We start from the raw sequence: 17,009 nt of genomic DNA, 5'->3' as shown, positions 1-17,009 counted from the left end.
GAACTTTGCTTACTTTTCTGATTACTTCAGTCTCAAAGTCCATGGAGGACTCTGAATTAGTTAATATGGGATTGTACTCTTAAATCTGGCTGTCAATAAGCTTTTGGAAGTCAGTCAGTTAAAAAGACTATGGTTCCCTGTGTTCAGTTCTTTAAAAAGACTTTTCCTTTTTTTTTCTGATGTGTTTATTATATGGCACCAGTATTGATAATTCCCACTAAGTACAGCTCATAGTTCTTCCAGAAGCATTTTCCAGCTGAAGTATTTGTTCCTCAAAACTGCACATGCACACCAGTAATCAAATCAGGCTGTTCCTTTCTTTTCACTTGGAAGTCAGTAACACTGTTGCTTGGATTGCTATTTGTGATCTTTTCATGCATTGCATTGCTTTCCTACTGTTTTTTCTGTATGTTTGAAAAAGAGCCTCCAGTGGATAGTAATTATTTCTTTTCTGAATAAAATAGATCTGACATTGAAAAGTAACATGCTTATTTTCTGATGTATTTTTCTCATGTATCATAATTGCAGATGGCTTTTATTGAGAGGCACAAAGCCAGTATTTGAAATGTAAGAGTTACGTGGTTGGTTTTGGTTTTTCCGTTCCTTCAAAATTGACTGAAGGGACAGATTGTGGGTGCAGCTTCAAAAAGTATATGTTACGCTTGAAAATTGAGATCTATTACCTAGACAGTTTTGGTTTTTTTAACTGTACCCTGCCACAGTCTTTATCCTAAATGATCTTTAATTTTGCAGTGTACATAGCCTCGTTTTTTGTCAACAGCAGTGTTTTGAAGATTTGTTTTGTTTTGTGGGTTTTTTGTTATTGACTACATAATCTGTCTCAATCTCTAAAGCAGCACTATTTGATTTTGTTTCATTGACCTCTTGTGTGCAAGGGTTCTGGTTCTTCTGTTAGGCTCTTAAATCTCTCTGAAAGCTCCTAATGAGTTTTAATGTAGATTTTCACCTGCAAGTTTTGGAAGAACATGGTGAGTGCTCACAGTAGGAATGCATAATGGACAGTTTCCCTTGGCTTCTGAGGTCATACCATGAACTGTGGCTGACTGCACTGGCATTGGGATCAGCTTTCAGAGCCCATGGCACCTGAGCTGTAAAGATAAGGAAGGTCACACTGGGAGAGAAAGCCTGTTAAGGTGTACTGTTGCTTTGAACGCAATCGCTGATGCTCAGAACTGCTTTAGAGAGTGCAGTAGTGGTGCCCATAACTCTAAAGATGGCTTTCAAGATTGTAGGTAGAAAATGATACATAAATTCAAATGATTCAATAGAGAGGAAATTACAGAAAGGGACTGTCTTCAACACCAGAATTTCTACGTTGTGAAATGTGGGCTCAGGTTATTTTGTTAAAGAGCTGCTGATTGAGTTACAAGGTGAGAAAGAACAACTAAGCTAAAATATTAAGCACAAAACCACTGCTGATAAATATTGAAAAACTTGAAACACTTTCTTTTTATTACAGCCTGCTTTTAGCCTCTTGTGCTCTGGCAGTCTGTGCTCCAGACAGCTATCTGTATTGTGAGGGAGGTCACCGTAGGATGGCGGGGGATGCAAAGCTGGATGACTGGGGTTCCTCACAGACCGAGATGAGGCAGTGCAAGGTGTTCCAAGAGGTAGCACCCTGACTTGGCTTTGCTAATGAACCCCTGAGAGAGCCCTTTTCTGTGCTATGGGTGAGGAGGGGAACAGTCCGTGTGGTGGCTAAGTTCATGAATGTGCTGGCACGCACACCTCTGCAGCTCGAGACACTGAAAGCAAGGAGTTGAAATTCATGGAAATGCAGCTGAGCTTTGGTCTTCATGTCCAGTTCTCTGGGACAGAATAGTTCTTTCTGGTTTCATTTCTTCTTGGTGTCTGAAGGTGCGCTGTCCTGCTGGTGCTGTGTCCATGGGTGCAGGGTGTCCCTGCTGGCGCAGTGCCCTCTCACAGGCACAGCTCTTGGACGCTCCTGTGCCAGGCTTCTCAGCTGCCTGGGCTGTTCTGAAATCCATGCCTGAATTCACAGTCTCATCTGCCTCCTCTTCAGAGGGTGTGTAAATGATGGCATGCTGACTTACTCGGATAAATACATTGTGCAATTTGCTTTATTCCTGTCTATAAAAGTTTTATGCTGCTGCCACCACCCTCTTCAAATAAAATTGATCCAAAAGTGAGATGTTGCCTTGTAAGCACAGGAGGCAATTTTTCTTTGAGAGGCTGCCAGGGTCTCAGTATATGTTCTCTGGCACAGAGCAGCTGTGTGGCAGCACCCATACTAGTTGTGTCCCTTTTTTTCCATTGTCGCATGGACACTGACTTACTTTGCTTTCTGGATACTGGGGAAGTGTGGGGTTTGTCACAGAAGAGAAACTTAGAATTTTGACAACTGTTTTAATGAAAGGCCTTGTAGGTATGCTTCTTGAGTGTCAAGTTGAAAGTATAAATTCAAAAGTAAGGAACTTTTTCCATTTTCTTGCAAAAAAAATCCTGACTGGTGATTTTAATCAGCTTTGCTTTCATGTAGGTGGTATTTAACCATTATCTAGCTACAGAAAGGTTCAGAAATGAGCAAACAAAAAAAGGCTTTATTTAGTGTGTGTGCACTTCTCTGTGCCTGCATGTATACAGGTAGGGTAGAATGAGTAAATAAAAGGACAAAAGTTGGCTTGTTATATTTACATTTCATTGGGTTATTGGATCAGGTACAGCAGTATCTAAATACAGTGAACTACTTGATTCTTAGTGGCAAGTATTAAATTAGTGTATATGGTAGTAGCTGGTATGTTTTCAACTAACGAGGTAGACTGGTATGTGTATGCTATTTGAAAATCTGATTTACTTGTAGTTTCCTATGCTAAACACATTGGCAAATTTATTTCAAAAGCTAGTTCATATAAATTTTATTAATTAATTTCAATAATTTGCAACAATGCTGTTTTTTCTTTAAGGTTTTGACAAAGGGAAGGACGATGTGTCACAAAAAGAGGATGCGGCATATTCTATGTCAAAAAGCAAGGTAAGGAAAACTACCTCCTAACCTGTCTTAAAAATGTTGGTATGTAAAGAAGTTACACTTTTTAATTAAGGGCAAATGTATTTAATTTTTTTTGTAGATAATCTTGAAGATTACTCTTCAGATTCAGCAATAGATAAAGATTAAAGGGAATTTCTTAATATAGGTCCCAGGATGACATCACATCCAAAACTGTGGTTCAAAGTAGTGGAAATTAAATATAAAGTCTTCTTGCAGTTGTCTTGGAGTGGGATATTGCCTTCCCGTAGAGTTTAAAGGCTCTAACTTACCCACCTGTGTGGTTTTCTATTTTCTGCTGGGATATCCACTGTCTTTTTAAAGAGGCAAATGTGGTAACAGACATTTAAACAGATTGTTGGGGTGCAGCAGGTGTGGGCTGCTGTGGAAGGTGACAGCTAGCTCCCGGGGGAAAGGGGGAAATTCTCGCTTTTTGGTGCTTTTGCACACAGCTGTTCCCACAGCACTCTGTCCTGGGCGCAGGCAGCCACACCCCTTGGAGATAGGGCTTGCACTCGAGGTCTTGACACAAATTTTTCTGTGGTATTTGATATATCAGAGCCATAAAGAGAAACATTACAAAGATACTGAAGGAAAATGAAGAGGCTTAAAGATTATAGTAGCATTTCCAGGCTTAAATGGTGTCATTGAAATTGCAGTGGGATAAGCAGTTTAGTGTCTGCAGCTGATGCTGCAGTTTTGTAGTGTGTAGCTAAGCATTTCAAACTGTTGGTGTCTTACACGTGACTTGGTATCACAAAACTTTGTATCTTTTTGCTTTACTGCCTCCTAGAGCCTCACCTGTCAGGAATATCAAGGAAGTATACTTTACCATCCAGCTTTCATGTGATCAAAATATTTATATTGGTCCAGAAACCTCCAAATCAGTTTGACTTGGAAATCAAGTTAATATGATCTCTTTCGACTTGGATTTATTTCAGACTCCCAAGAATCATATCTCTTTGACTATCCAATTCCCTTTTCCTCTCCCTTATAATTATTTTTTCTTAGTTGTTGTCTTAACAGGATCTTAAGTCTTTGGGTTCTTTGCTATTATATTTTTTTTGTGTCTTTCTGTCAAAGATGATACCAATATTCCTATTTCTGCTAATATGCTTTTCTTCACCCTTTTTTTTAAATTGCTGCATGTGAGGCTTGATTTTACTAATGGAAGTGAAATAGCAGCCCTTCATCCTAAGGGAGAATGGAAAAGCAGTGATGGGACTTGCCTGGAATCTGGTACTGAATGTACCTTGCTGGGAGTTACAGCAGGTTCTCTTAAAGTGTTTTCTTCTAAATTTTTTATCCCATCTGCTTTGTGTGGATATAGCAGTGAGGTTACTGGCTTAAAAATACACACACAGATCACTGACCTGTCTCATAACATTGAACAGCTAAATGTCAACCTTTACTCAGTGTCATATTAATAAGTTTTAAAACTGAGACAATGAGAAAATTAGTTTTTAAGTAGGAAAATGTATTGGTTCGGGGCTTTTCTATGCATGACCTTTAGATTGCCTTAGCTTTCTGCTGGTGAGCAACTAGAATATTTATGAATGTTTTGCTTAAGTTGTTCCATTATAGCTTGCATAATGAGTTCATTATCTCTTCTTATGTGACAGTGATAATCATTTTTCCCCTCTTCTGTTACTACATTTAACGTACTGTATTTCCTTTAAATTCTAGAGAAATGAATTTAATTTCCAGTTGTACACTCATCTTAAAGCTAAATTTTGAGTGTCAAGAACATACCTTTATTACAAGATGTTTCCTGTATTTTTCCAAGATAGATACAGAAGTTAAAGATCATTTACTTATCATTAAAATAATTTTGAGCTAAAAGTACTTTTTGCCAGTTGTTGCACATGTCTTTTTTACAGTACCCGAGTAGACTCCTGTAAAGTCTTAGTTCTGAATTAAAAATTGAAAGTAGAATCCAGGTTAAATTGTTCTGTACAGATGGTGACTCTTTAGGCATTGTTTCTTTTGTTTGAGCAGCCTGTGAGTTAAGAGAATGCTGAAGTGCACTGTTTTTATTATAGCTGTAAGTTTTACTCAAAGCTTGCATATTTTTGGACTGTCATTTTATAGTATTCCAAAATACAAATTCAGTGAATAGAGTTTGCACTGTCATTTGGGATTTGAAATATGGAACATATTAAGGGTCAGTTTTGATGAAATGTCCTTGAATTTGAATTGAATACTCAATTTAGAATGTCAAATTGTTTTGGTTTGGGGTTTTTTGGAGTTTTTTTTTGACAATGCAGAAGTTTTGGGTCCACCAGGCTTATGTTTCAGTGCACAAAGAAATACAACTCTCTAATTTATCTGAAGTATGTATTTAATGAATACCTACTCGTGTTCGCTGACCTCCAATAAGAATGGTATGAAAATTCTATCACAGACTCCTCTTAGGCTCCTCTTTTCCCTTTTTTTTTTTCCTAAAGAGTGCTGTTCCCAAAATGAATATTTGGTGGTTTGAGTTCCCTTTCAACTAGTAGGCAACAAACCTCCAGGTGCAAACTTTGAACCTTACAAGACATAGGGGAGAGGCGGGGGGAGAAATCATGTGGTGCTGAGGCAGCTCATTGTCCTGCAGGAACGAGACTTGGGTGTCACGAACAAACCTGGGTCTTGTTCCTGCCTGATGCCACTGTGAGCTCCTTGAAGATGACTTGCAAAGTAATCAGAGCGTGGAATTGGGTTCAAGGAGCAGAACAAGTGCCGTTAGTGGGCAGTTGTACTCTGATGATTTACAGAGCACTGAATCCTAGACTGAAGAGGCTGTATTTTCCTTCATGAGTCACAGGGTAAGTGCCTCTATAGCAGTCTGTTTGGAGAAGCTGTCAAGTTGTGGATGAAGACAGCTGATTCTATATTCTGATTCATAGATCTTGGGAATGACTCCTGTGTCAAAACACCTGGATTCTCCTAAAACGTTCTCTCTCTGCTAAAATAATGTCTAACTATTCAAGCACGCTCTGTCTAGTAACAGTCTACATGAGTTAAATACTTGCTGTGTATGGGTCAGCTGCTTCCAAAGGAACCTCAGACTTCTTTCCCATAAAACCCTTACAAAAAGAGACTCCATGAATAGGTGGTGAACAGCTCATGTTACAAGAAGTGGTTTCTTGGTTTGGTTTTTTTTAAGGGGGGAAGCAGTAGAGGAGTGAGAGGGAGTGGGAACCTTACAAACATAATTGCACTTCGCTACAGTGCCAGCATCAGTAATATATTCTTGTATCTGTCATTGTCATTTATTTATTATGTGTGTTGTGAATTTCAGTCTGAATCCAAGCTTTTCAATGGCTCTGAGAAGGACATCTCTCAATCTTCAAGCAAACTTACAAAAAAAGAATCTCTCAAGGTGAATAAATTTCCTAGTAACTCCTCAAGGACTGTAAATGCATTCACATAGTTTTTCCTTATTCTCTAATGAGAAGACAAAAATGCCAGATAATGATGAGACTTAGGGAATATTTAAGTACTGAGAGAAGTTGTGCTGTTGAGTCTCTTCAAATTTTACTTTATTTTTTACTTGAATAATAGCTTCTATAATACAGTCTTTAAGATGGCACAATATTGTAGAATTACTCAGATTATAGATTTTTTCAGATTGGCAGGAACCTCAGGATATCTACATGCAATGAAATGACAAATGGAATTATCAAAATAGCAATTTGAATGCATTTCTACTATCTTCTTCCCTCTGTACTGTAGCAAGACCAAACTCTACTGTTTGGTAGATATAATTTCAATAGAAATGTAAAATTATTTGGATTTAAATGAGGGAGGTACATTCCTGCAAATTTCTCCTAGGGGAGAACATAACTGGTGGGTAAAGACCATAGATCAGATCATGTACCTGTATACTGGGAATTTGATTTGGTTGGTTTTTCCTCCCCTTTGATTCTAACAAGAGTTTCAAAGTCCTCAGTTTAAAAAGAAAATTGCAGAAGAATCTGAAATTGTCTGAATCATAGCTGCTCTTGAAGTAACAACTCTGCACGTTACGCACTTTAAAATCAAATACTCTGTTTTAAAGCTATTTTTCTATACATATCTGTATTGCAAATTGAATTTAGCAGGTTTTTCCTCAGCTTGTATTGGCTGATACATTTTTGTGCTGATAACTGGCTTATGGCCATGACATTGTAAACATTTTTTATTATTTTTTACAGGTTCAAAAGAAAAACTACAGAGAAGAAAAGAAGAGAGCCACGAAAGAATTACTTAGCACAATCACGGATCCCTCAGTTATTGTTATGGCTGACTGGTTGAAGGTCAGAATCCAAGTGTGAAACCTGAGTTGAAGATGGAGCAGTTAGTTGCTTGCTGCTTTCTGGCCAGAATAGAAAAGGCTCAATCTTTTACTTGCTGTTAATGTTTTTCTACAGGCACAGCAGCCACTAATTGCAGCCCAAGGTCCCTGTGCTCAAATCCCAGGGGACTCATAGAGGAACTTAGCTCCCACTTACTGCAGTCATCCTAGTCACATTATTGTTGTGTGCATAGCCATCAATGTGGGATAAGTTCGCTTTGCTGTTCTCATTTTGTCCTTCTCATTTTGCACTTTGAAGTGGCTCTGTTACATACATAACAACTGTAAAAATAATTCAGTGAGATATTTAAATGCAGGTTTCTTTGTGTATTTCTGGTAATTTTCCTTTCTTAAGAACTAGCTGGTTCTTAGTTCTCTTAAGAACGATCTTGAAGACAGCAGTTCATATTATCAACAGTAGTGCAGTTGAATTGTCATGCTTCCCATACCAGGATGTGTGCATACCCTATAGAACTGAGTGTTCATTAAGACAAATTTCTGGTAATTTTCCTTTCTTAAGAACTAGCTGGTTCTTAGTTCTCTTAAGAACGATCTTGAAGACAGCAGTTCATATTATCAACAGTAGTGCATTATCAACAGAATTGTCATGCTTCCCATATCAGGATGTGTGCATACCCTGTAGAACTGAGTATTCATTAAGACAGAAGAACAAGCATACCTTTACATTCTTCAATAAACCTAGGTAAACTTTTGAAAGACCTGGTAAACTTTGCTTTGAAATAAAAGCTAATAAATTTCAATTTTAATTTTGTTAAGGGGGATGGTTTTGGTATTGGCTTCACTGAGATATAAATGTAACTATTTATCTTCTAGATTCGTGGTACCCTGAAAAGCTGGACCAAACTGTGGTGTGTACTGAAACCAGCAGTGTTGCTCCTTTACAAAACTCCCAAAAATGACCAGTGGGTAGGAACAGTGCTGCTGAATGTTTGTGAACTCATCGAGAGGCCTTCTAAAAAAGATGGCTTTTGTTTCAAACTTTTTCATCCTTTGGAGCAGACTATATGGGCTACAAAGGTTAGTGGTAGCATACATGGTTCTTAAGGGATGACTAGTATTAATCAGCTACAAGTAAAGACAACCTCACTGAAAAGTGGGACTGTGTTTCCTGTTTCAGCTTCAGTGGTTTGTGTTGATTCCGAATATAAGCCCTCAACATCTAGTTTCATTCATCAGAAAAAGTGTTTGATTTATGCTGCTCTGTGTACTTAAAGAGCGTCAGAAGTGTGGTGTGCAAAGGGTTGCCATTATAAAGGTTAATGCCATCACTGGCAATCACATAAATTAAAGGAATGTACGTTTAACATTATATTTTACATCAGTCCAATCTCACAAATTAAGGTGAGATTTGCCAAAATGAAAGAGTTTTGTTATAAACATTTCTTGGTGTTCAACTCTATATTAATGTACTAAAATGTCACCTTAGTTCAATTTGCTTCTAAGAGTCAAAAAGCGGATTACTTGCTTGTGCATTAATATTGCAGCTTGTTAGCCAAATCTCTTCCTTTTTGTTATGATGATAGGATGATAAATGTTTTCATTCAGTTCTGATGTATGTTTGCATTGTCCTACACGGCATAATATTGTGAGCAGCTCTTACCTGTGTTGAAAAGCACAGGTGTGTTCTGCAGAGCAAAGGTTTGTTTCAATATCTTGTAAGGATCTTTAATGATTGCTCTTACTCATTGTTTATAATCTGATAAAGTATTTTAGTCCTTGGTTTGTGTTTACATGTGGAGAGGGGATGTGGAAGCACAGCACAAGTGAACATATTTTTCTTCTGAAATAATGTCTTGCTTTAGATGAAATTACTGTACAATATTAGGACCCTTGTTATAATTAATTAATTGTACCCTCTAAAATATACATCTTACAATCTCACAATTAGTAGCTATCTTCTAAATCTTAAATTGATATAGATGTATTGTCACATCTGTAGAATATGCTGTGTTAAATTTGTCACCCTTTTCTTAAGGAAGTCAGTATGATTCCTGATACTTGTGGTCATTCTGGATTTATCAGTGTTTTCTAAACTTACCAAACTTAGATCAAATCACCTGTAGTTTCTTTTGAATAATTTTATTTAATTATTGTTTAGGCAAACTTTCCAGTGATTAGTGGTGATCTCACATTTGCACAACTCAAACTCCATATCCTTTTCCAAAGCTATAGCATTTGGTGTTAATGTGCTTTTTTATGATACATATATATATATATACATACATTGCAAAGTGGTGGCCTGTCTGCGGAAGATCACAAATCAGTCTTATATTTCTTTATTGCTTGGCAATGAGAAATGGATTTGTTTGTTCTTTTAACTAGATATTTAGAATTTAGAGGACATGCCCTCCCAGATTTTTACTTTTTTAAGGTAGGTCAAATTTTGAACCTGAACAAGTTGATATTGTCCATTCTAAATGTGCTGAGAGCTGGAGTGGCGTTTGTTCATTTTGGTATGGCTATTTGCAGTTGAGAATTCCTGGATTTCATTAGATTAAAGACCTTTAAGTTTGAAACTCTTTTCTGCCTTGTTTACCTAGTCAATCAAAATGTCCTAGTTACAGGTTTATTATCATGAGGCAAATTTGCATAAGTGTAATGGCAATTGACTGATCTAGAGTAGATTTAGCACAAAGAGCCTCAAGTCCAAGGCAAAGTGAGCCTTGTTTGCAGTTAGTGCAGAAAGATAGCATTGCAAAAAACATACATAGAGCTATAAGTACTGCAGGAGATTTTCTTAGTTGAACACACTACCCATGGTGTGTCTATCTGTCAGACTGCAAATTCTCTTCTGCAGTAGTTTGTGGCCAGTCACATGCTCCCTTAAGCCTGTTGCTGTGGTCTTTGATGTTCTTCCTGCACTCTGAAGTAGCTGATGCACTGTACCTTCATTGTCTTCCTTTTGTGCCTGGTCCTGATGCCATTTCAGTTTTCTGAAATTATTAATTAGAAAAGTTAATTAAAATAATTTTTTTCTGAGTAAATTTAGTCAGGGGTGACTGTGTATCAGTTTTCCTTGCTGTCTTTGAAACAATGTTCATGGCATCTGCGCTTCATTGGCATGAATATTCTGTAAGAAGTAAACTTCAACATTTTTTAATCTAATGGAATTTTTAACTTGACCATTGGCTTGGAGTAGTAGCATCATTCCACCAGTAACAGAGACAATCCAAATAAAATCACCCAGCAAACAGAAATTAATGTGCCTCTTGTACAGATCACTAACTACTGGAAATTGGTTTTGAAACCATAATGGGTGATACCAAAGTAAAGTATCCAGTGCTGTTGGAGCCATAATCAGTTAGAGGAAATCAAGATCCATGAGCAGTTATATAAAATAAGTCAACTTACTTAAATACTTCTTTGCTAAAAATTACTCACTTGGTTTTAATCAATATATTGTTAAAACACTTAGGGAGTGTAACTTTCTTGCGTTAAAAAACAAGGCAAAACCAGACACCAAAACCACACTTCATTTCTAAATTGTAAGTAGCATACCCTGAAGTGCCCACTGGGCAGTTCTCATGAGCAGAAGTCTGCCCTTAGTCTTCCCCGGTGTCCTGTGACCCAAGAGTTCCAAGGCCTTCTGGTGGCTGAGGCCTTTGCCCGGTGCTGGCAGCACCCCAGCAGCTCTCCCAGCCCAGCCTGGTGTGGTGCCATGGTGCTCTCTTCTCCTCAGGTGACACTGGGCTTCTTCCCTGCCTTCCCACCCTTGGGGTGAGGAGTGGTCATGCATTGGGGTTGTCCCTCTTGGTTCTTGGTACCCACTAACTCCTAATCCCAGTGCTGCTGCCTCACCAAAGGCTTTTTGTAGGCACACCTTTCCTCTCTCTCAGAGGGAGGCTGAGGTTTGGAATTTTGTTTTTAGCACCCAATTGCTGTTACTCCTCAGGAGTTTCTGACCATCATTTACACCAGCACTAGCTTGTCTGTATTGGTATTTAAGTGCCACCAAGACTACTCCTTAACCTGCTTCTCGCCCTCAGAAATGTTCTGGCTGTTTCATTTGCTTGCTTCTAAAATTACCTGCCTTTATCTGCTTTTGCTCAAAACTTCTGCTGGCTTTCCAATTCCCTCTTCTAAGCCTTATACTGGCTTTCCATTAGGCTTCTCTGGGGGAAATCAGTAAAGATCAAAATATGTTAAGTCATCAGTTAGGCAGGCTTAACCCAGCTTTCAGCAATAGCTTCAAGTATGTTTAATACAGCCCTCTTTGCCTATCAGTTTTCTTAAAGTTATCATAGATAAACTTTTTTTGGAAGGGACTTCAAAATGGTTATTTAACATTTTATTCCAAAATGAAGGTTGACAGAAATGGAAAAGTCTTTTGAATGTTTTTTTAATGTGAAGTGTGAAAAACTTCACGGTAAATAAAAAATAAAACTTTGGCCAAGTCTGATTTATACAGCAAAAAACCAAGCCCCCCCCCACCTCCCCCCCAAAAAAAACCCAAACCAATCAAAAAACTGCACCCAAACCAAAACAACACCAACCAACCTAAACTTTGTTTTTTTTAATCACAAAGATCATTCTTTTGAAATGTGGGCTTGAATTGGGTCCCATACTTAGAATGAAGTCTTTGAAGAAGAAATCCAGTGAAAGAGGGCTGTCCATCTTTCCATTCATGTCTTCATTAGATGTTGCTGAGTGACAGTAAATGGCCCTGCAGTGTGTCAGCTTCTTACTATATTGAATGATAAACTGTAAAATGAATTAAAATATCTGATGCTGTTTCTTGTTTTGTGTATTTCAAGGGTCCTAAAGGTGAAGCAGTTGGTGCTATAACTCTGCCATTGCCCAGCAGTTACTTGATCATCCGAGCCACTTCAGAATCAGATGGTAAATACTTCATTGATTTTCAGCAATGAGAAAGATGTTTCAATTGTCTTATCATGTCTGTTACAGCACTTTGATTGCAGTTTAATTGTTGTTAAGGTTTTCCTTTAATTTAGAGCATTCAGTTATGTTGGTACTAGTACTTTTTCATGGTTATTAAAGGAGAATATTGATCTAAAAGAAAAGTTATTGAACTCCTTGCAGTTGCCTTTTGTTGACAGGGTAGAGGAGGGGGAAAGGGTTATCTGTGATTTAGCTATATTAATGTATATCTAAGTATCAAGTGCCTTTGTAAAGTGCTAATATTCTTATTAAAGCATTTCTTTGTTAAGTGCAGCAGTTGCACAGAGTTCTAGTAGCAAAAATTTCTTCAAAATGTCGTTTTGTAAACACCCTTTACTGGGAAGGTGGTGATCAGTGCAACTACCTTCCAAAGTTACAATGTGAAAAAAAATTTAAGACTGTTATGTAGCTGTTTCTAGCAGGTGCTTTTCATGTACTGGTTAATTAGGCATACCCCTGCAGACTTCAAAGATAGGACTCTCTCTGCCTTCTGTATTGAGAAATGGATTAGATACATGGAAAAGAAGTAAGGGGAAAAAAACCACAATTTTGTTCAGTTACTTTTTGCCAAAAGAAATTAGAATATCTGCTTTTTATCTTTTGAAATGTTATTTATATGCTGTCATTATAGCTCTTTTTCCTCACGATTATCATGTTACTTGGGCAAATTTTGCCAAATGATGCAATTACTTAGTCTTCATAACTAGAGCAGGGCTGAAGGCAACTTTGGGGGCATTCCACAGTCGTGGCCTGGGTGGAACCAGACTTGCATTAAGGAAGAATTGCTGGAATATGCTCTGATAAATCATGATTTACCTTGCTTGTCCTTCCCTGAAACATCCCTTGTGTTGAAGCTGGGTGGTTGGGAGTTGTTTTTATGTTTTTATGTTTTTTATTTTACCGTAAAATGCAATGTGTGTAACATGGAACAACTCTGATGTGTGTCTTCAAAGGCAGTGCAAGCAGGCCCAAAGGGCTGATTTTCCTAGTTAGGAAATAGAAGTGGTGTAGTTCTGTTAAATCCTTACGTTTTAGTCTAATATTAAATTTGTCTTTAGGCAGGTGTTGGATGGATGCTCTGGAGCTGGCACTGAAATGTTCAAGTCTGCTTAAGCGTACAATGACTAGGGAAGGTAAAGAACACGATTTGAACTCCTCAGCCGACAGTACTCATGTCTCTTTCTACGGTCTGCTCCGTCCTAACAACTTGCACGGTGGAGACAATTTACAGTAAGTGAATTGATTACTAAACCTGATTGCTTTTTGGCAGAACCTTGTAGTGATAATTTCGCCACAGGGAGGCTAAGGCTGCTTTTTTTTTTTTTTTGCTCCCGAGTTCTTTTTACATGCCTTATTTGCAGTGTGGTTTACACCCTGCACATAAAATGAAAAAATCCTTTTTTAAGCAAAGTGGATCCAGGGGAAATTTGGCCCAAGGAACTTAGAATATTGAATCAGTAAGTTTAAGTACTCAGTTAAACTGTTCAAAATAGAAAAAATGAAAATTTTAAGTTGGTGTCTCTTGTTAGCTTCAGCGGAAAATCAGAAGCTTAGTGCACATGACAGAAGTCGGTAGATGTGAATTTGAGTTGCTGTTCTTTAGTTAAAGAAATAAATAATCCTTTATTTAAATGGTTTCAGCATGAATCATCAGATGGATGAATAATAATTCAGTCACCTTATGATTAAATGCATTAAAGTTGAAATTGTCTTATATCACCTGATATCTAAAGTCTGAGAGCCCTTGAGTTACTCCCTGATTATTTCAATAAATACTTTCAGCCAGGTTTTTGTGAGCACAAGCGTCTGTGGAAATAAATTAAGTGTAGTGAATGAATGGCTGTAGTGGGTTGACTGTGGCTGGATGCCAGGCACCCACCAAGGCCTCTCTCTCACTGCCCTGTGCAGCTGGATAGGGAGAGAAAATTTAACAACGGGTTCATGAGTTGAGATAAGGACCACAGGAAGTCACTCACTAAATACTGTCATGGGCAAAACAGGCTTAAGTTAGAGATATTAATCAAATTTATTACTAACAAAATCAGAGCTGAATGAGAAGTAAAATAAGACCTTAAAAAACACCCCTGCCTCCCTTCCCCACCCCTCCTCCTTCCCCAGCGGCACAGACAGACAGGGAGTGGGGGTTTCCAGCTGCTGCTTAGGGAGAGGAGTCCGCCATGAGGTCCCTTCCACAGGAGATAATTCTCTGAACTTCTCCAACATGAGTTCCTCCCACAGGCAACAGTTTTCCACAACTGCTGCCACGTGGGTCCCTCTTCCACAAGGGCAGTTTTTCAGGCACAGCCTGCTGCAGTGTGCATCTCCCACTGGGTCACAGGTCCTAGCGGGAAGTGCTCCAGCACTGGCTCCTCTCCCAACAGGTCTGCAGGTCCCTGCCAGGAGCCTGCTCCAGCACAGGCTTCCCATGGCTTTACAGCCTCCTCTCAGGCATTCACCTCAGTAATTTTCCACCAGTTCAATATACTTTGTGAAGATTTAGCTGTCCATTTGTCTTTTCTGTGTGGGCAGGAATTCTGTACTGCTGTTATGAGTATGCTGCTCCAGAGTGAGACCTGGACTGGGAGAAATGCAATTCTTTCTATGCAGTGCATAGATGGTCTGAGAAAAGCACAAAAAAGGCAAATGCTTGCCCCCTGCAACAATTAAAGGCCCTATCCAGATGACCAATCTTGGCTCAGCTGCAGATTAGCACCTTCTTTTCACTCCTAGGAACAATATGAGTGCTGTGTACAATTCCACTGGAGATCTGCACTCTGGAATAGTAGTTTAATATCAGCTGCTGGCCAAGATTACAATCACAGCAGTCAGCTACAAATGTTCATTAATTAAGACTAATGCTTTAATTAAGTACATTTTCTGGTATAGCATATTCTTAGAGTATTCAGTGTGCTTAACTGTCTAAGGAGCAAAACTGGCAGGTCTAGCTTTAATTGGGTGGCAGAAGAGGGAGAAGAAAGGTGAAAGCAATTTTAGCTTCAGCTGAGAGAGCACTTTTTAAAGTAGGTTAATAGCAAGAGAAGGTTCAAGGAAAACTTTGGACTGATACTTGTTGAAGATGGTCACCTGAAAAATAGGGATGAAGAAAAAGCAGGCACGTTCACCGCTTTCTTTTTTTTTTGCCTCAGTCATTAATACTAACAGTAGACTGGGCTGCCTGATCTCCTTGACTTGGAGGCCTGTGAGTGCAGGATCAGTGATTTTCCATTTGTGAGCACTGAAATTGTAAGAGACCAGTTGCATCAGCTGAATATTTGTAAGTCCATGTGGTCTGATGTGATTCATCAGAATAGTTGGAGGAGCTAGTTGATGTTATGACAGGATACTTCTCAATTGTCTTCCAAGGGTCTGGGGAGTCTGAGGAGGTCCCCACTGACTGGAAACTAACCAACAGTATTCAGATTTACAAGAAAGGCCTGAGGAAAGACCCAGGAACCTATAGACCTGTACTGAGACTAACCTCAGTACATGGAAAAATTGTGGAGAAGATGATACTGTGTTCTGTTGGAAGACATTTAAAGAACAATGAATCACCAGACACAGTCAGCATAGGGAAAGTCACATTTAGCTGATAAGATACCCTTCATAAGATAAGGTCAGTTGCCTGCTAGATGAAGGTAAAGCAGTGGATGTTGTCTTTTGGATTTTATAAGGCTTTTGAGATTGTCCCTCACAGGATCATTTTGGATAAATTGTTCAGCTGTGAGATGAGCAAGGTCAAACCAACAGTATTCAGATTTACAAGAAAGGCCTGAGGAAAGACCCAGGAACCTATAGACCTGTACTGAGACTAACCTCAGTACATGGAAAAATTGTGGAGAAGATGATACTGTGTTCTGTTGGAAGACATTTAAAGAACAATGAATCACCAGACACAGTCAGCATAGGGAAAGTCACATTTAGCTGATAAGATACCCTTCATAAGATAAGGTCAGTTGCCTGCTGGATGAAGGTAAAGCAGTGGATGTTGTCTTTTGGATTTTATAAGGCTTTTGAGATTGTCCCTCACAGGATCATTTTGGATAAATTGTTCAGCTGTGAGATGAGCATGTGCTGTGTGTCGATGTGCTGGTTGAAGAACTGGGTGAATGGCAGGACGCAAAGGGGTGTGGTGAATGGGGCTACATCTGGCTGGTGACACCAGCAGTGTCCCTCAGGGCTCAGTCATGGGCCTGTTCAGTTCAGTGTTTTGATCAGTGATCTGCATGTAGGAGTTGAATGCACTCTTATCAAGTTTGCTGACAATACCACACAGGGAGGTGCTGCTGACTCGCTCAAGGGATGAGAGGCCTTGCAAAGCGATCTGCATAGATTGGAGAGTTGGGCAATCATCAATGGCATGGAATTAAAGAAGTCCCAGTGCCTGATTCTGCACCTAGGGCAGAGTAATGCCAGGAACATGAATAAATTGGCAGAGGAGTGGCTGGGGAGCAGCCCTGCCCTCACAGTGGCCTGAGGTGGGTGCAGGGCCAGATGAGGGGCAGTGGAAAGGGGCCAGGGGGTCTGTCTGACAGCGGAATCAACATGGGTCAGCAGCGAGCCATAGCAGCCAAGAGGGCAAAGACCATCCTGGGGTGCATCAAACAGACATGAACCAGCTGGTCAAGAGAGGTCAAGGTCATTGGCTGCTATATTCAACATTTGTGTGGCCTCACCTTGAGGGATGTGTGCAGTCCTGGGCCCCAAAATTTAGAAAGGTTATGAAGGTTCTTGATTATATTC

General features: G+C 39.1%; 1 protein-coding gene across 12 annotated transcripts in view; it reads left to right on the top strand.

Annotated features, from left to right (window-relative positions):
- Window positions 1-17,009, top strand: part of OSBPL8 (oxysterol binding protein like 8) — a 51,830-nt gene that overhangs the window by 18,555 nt on the left and 16,266 nt on the right. For all 12 annotated transcript variants that reach the window (XR_005954940.1, XM_041465547.1, XM_041465546.1 and 9 more), the window contains 6 exons: window positions 2,946-3,013; window positions 6,315-6,395; window positions 7,210-7,311; window positions 8,184-8,387; window positions 12,125-12,209; window positions 13,328-13,499. Coding sequence is in view for 11 of the 12 variants with exons in the window: in XM_041465547.1 (XP_041321481.1) it covers window positions 2,946-3,013; window positions 6,315-6,395; window positions 7,210-7,311; window positions 8,184-8,387; window positions 12,125-12,209; window positions 13,328-13,499 (712 nt within the window). In the remaining variant the exon portion in view is untranslated. The remainder of the gene's footprint in view (window positions 1-2,945; window positions 3,014-6,314; window positions 6,396-7,209; window positions 7,312-8,183; window positions 8,388-12,124; window positions 12,210-13,327; window positions 13,500-17,009) is intronic.

This window comes from Pyrgilauda ruficollis, unplaced genomic scaffold, assembly GCF_017590135.1.
Source record: "Pyrgilauda ruficollis isolate IOZ18807 unplaced genomic scaffold, ASM1759013v1 scaffold19, whole genome shotgun sequence".
Taxonomy (NCBI): domain Eukaryota; kingdom Metazoa; phylum Chordata; class Aves; order Passeriformes; family Passeridae; genus Pyrgilauda; species Pyrgilauda ruficollis.
Note: the sequence above shows the minus strand (reverse complement) of the source record. Positions and strands in the feature narration are given on the sequence as shown.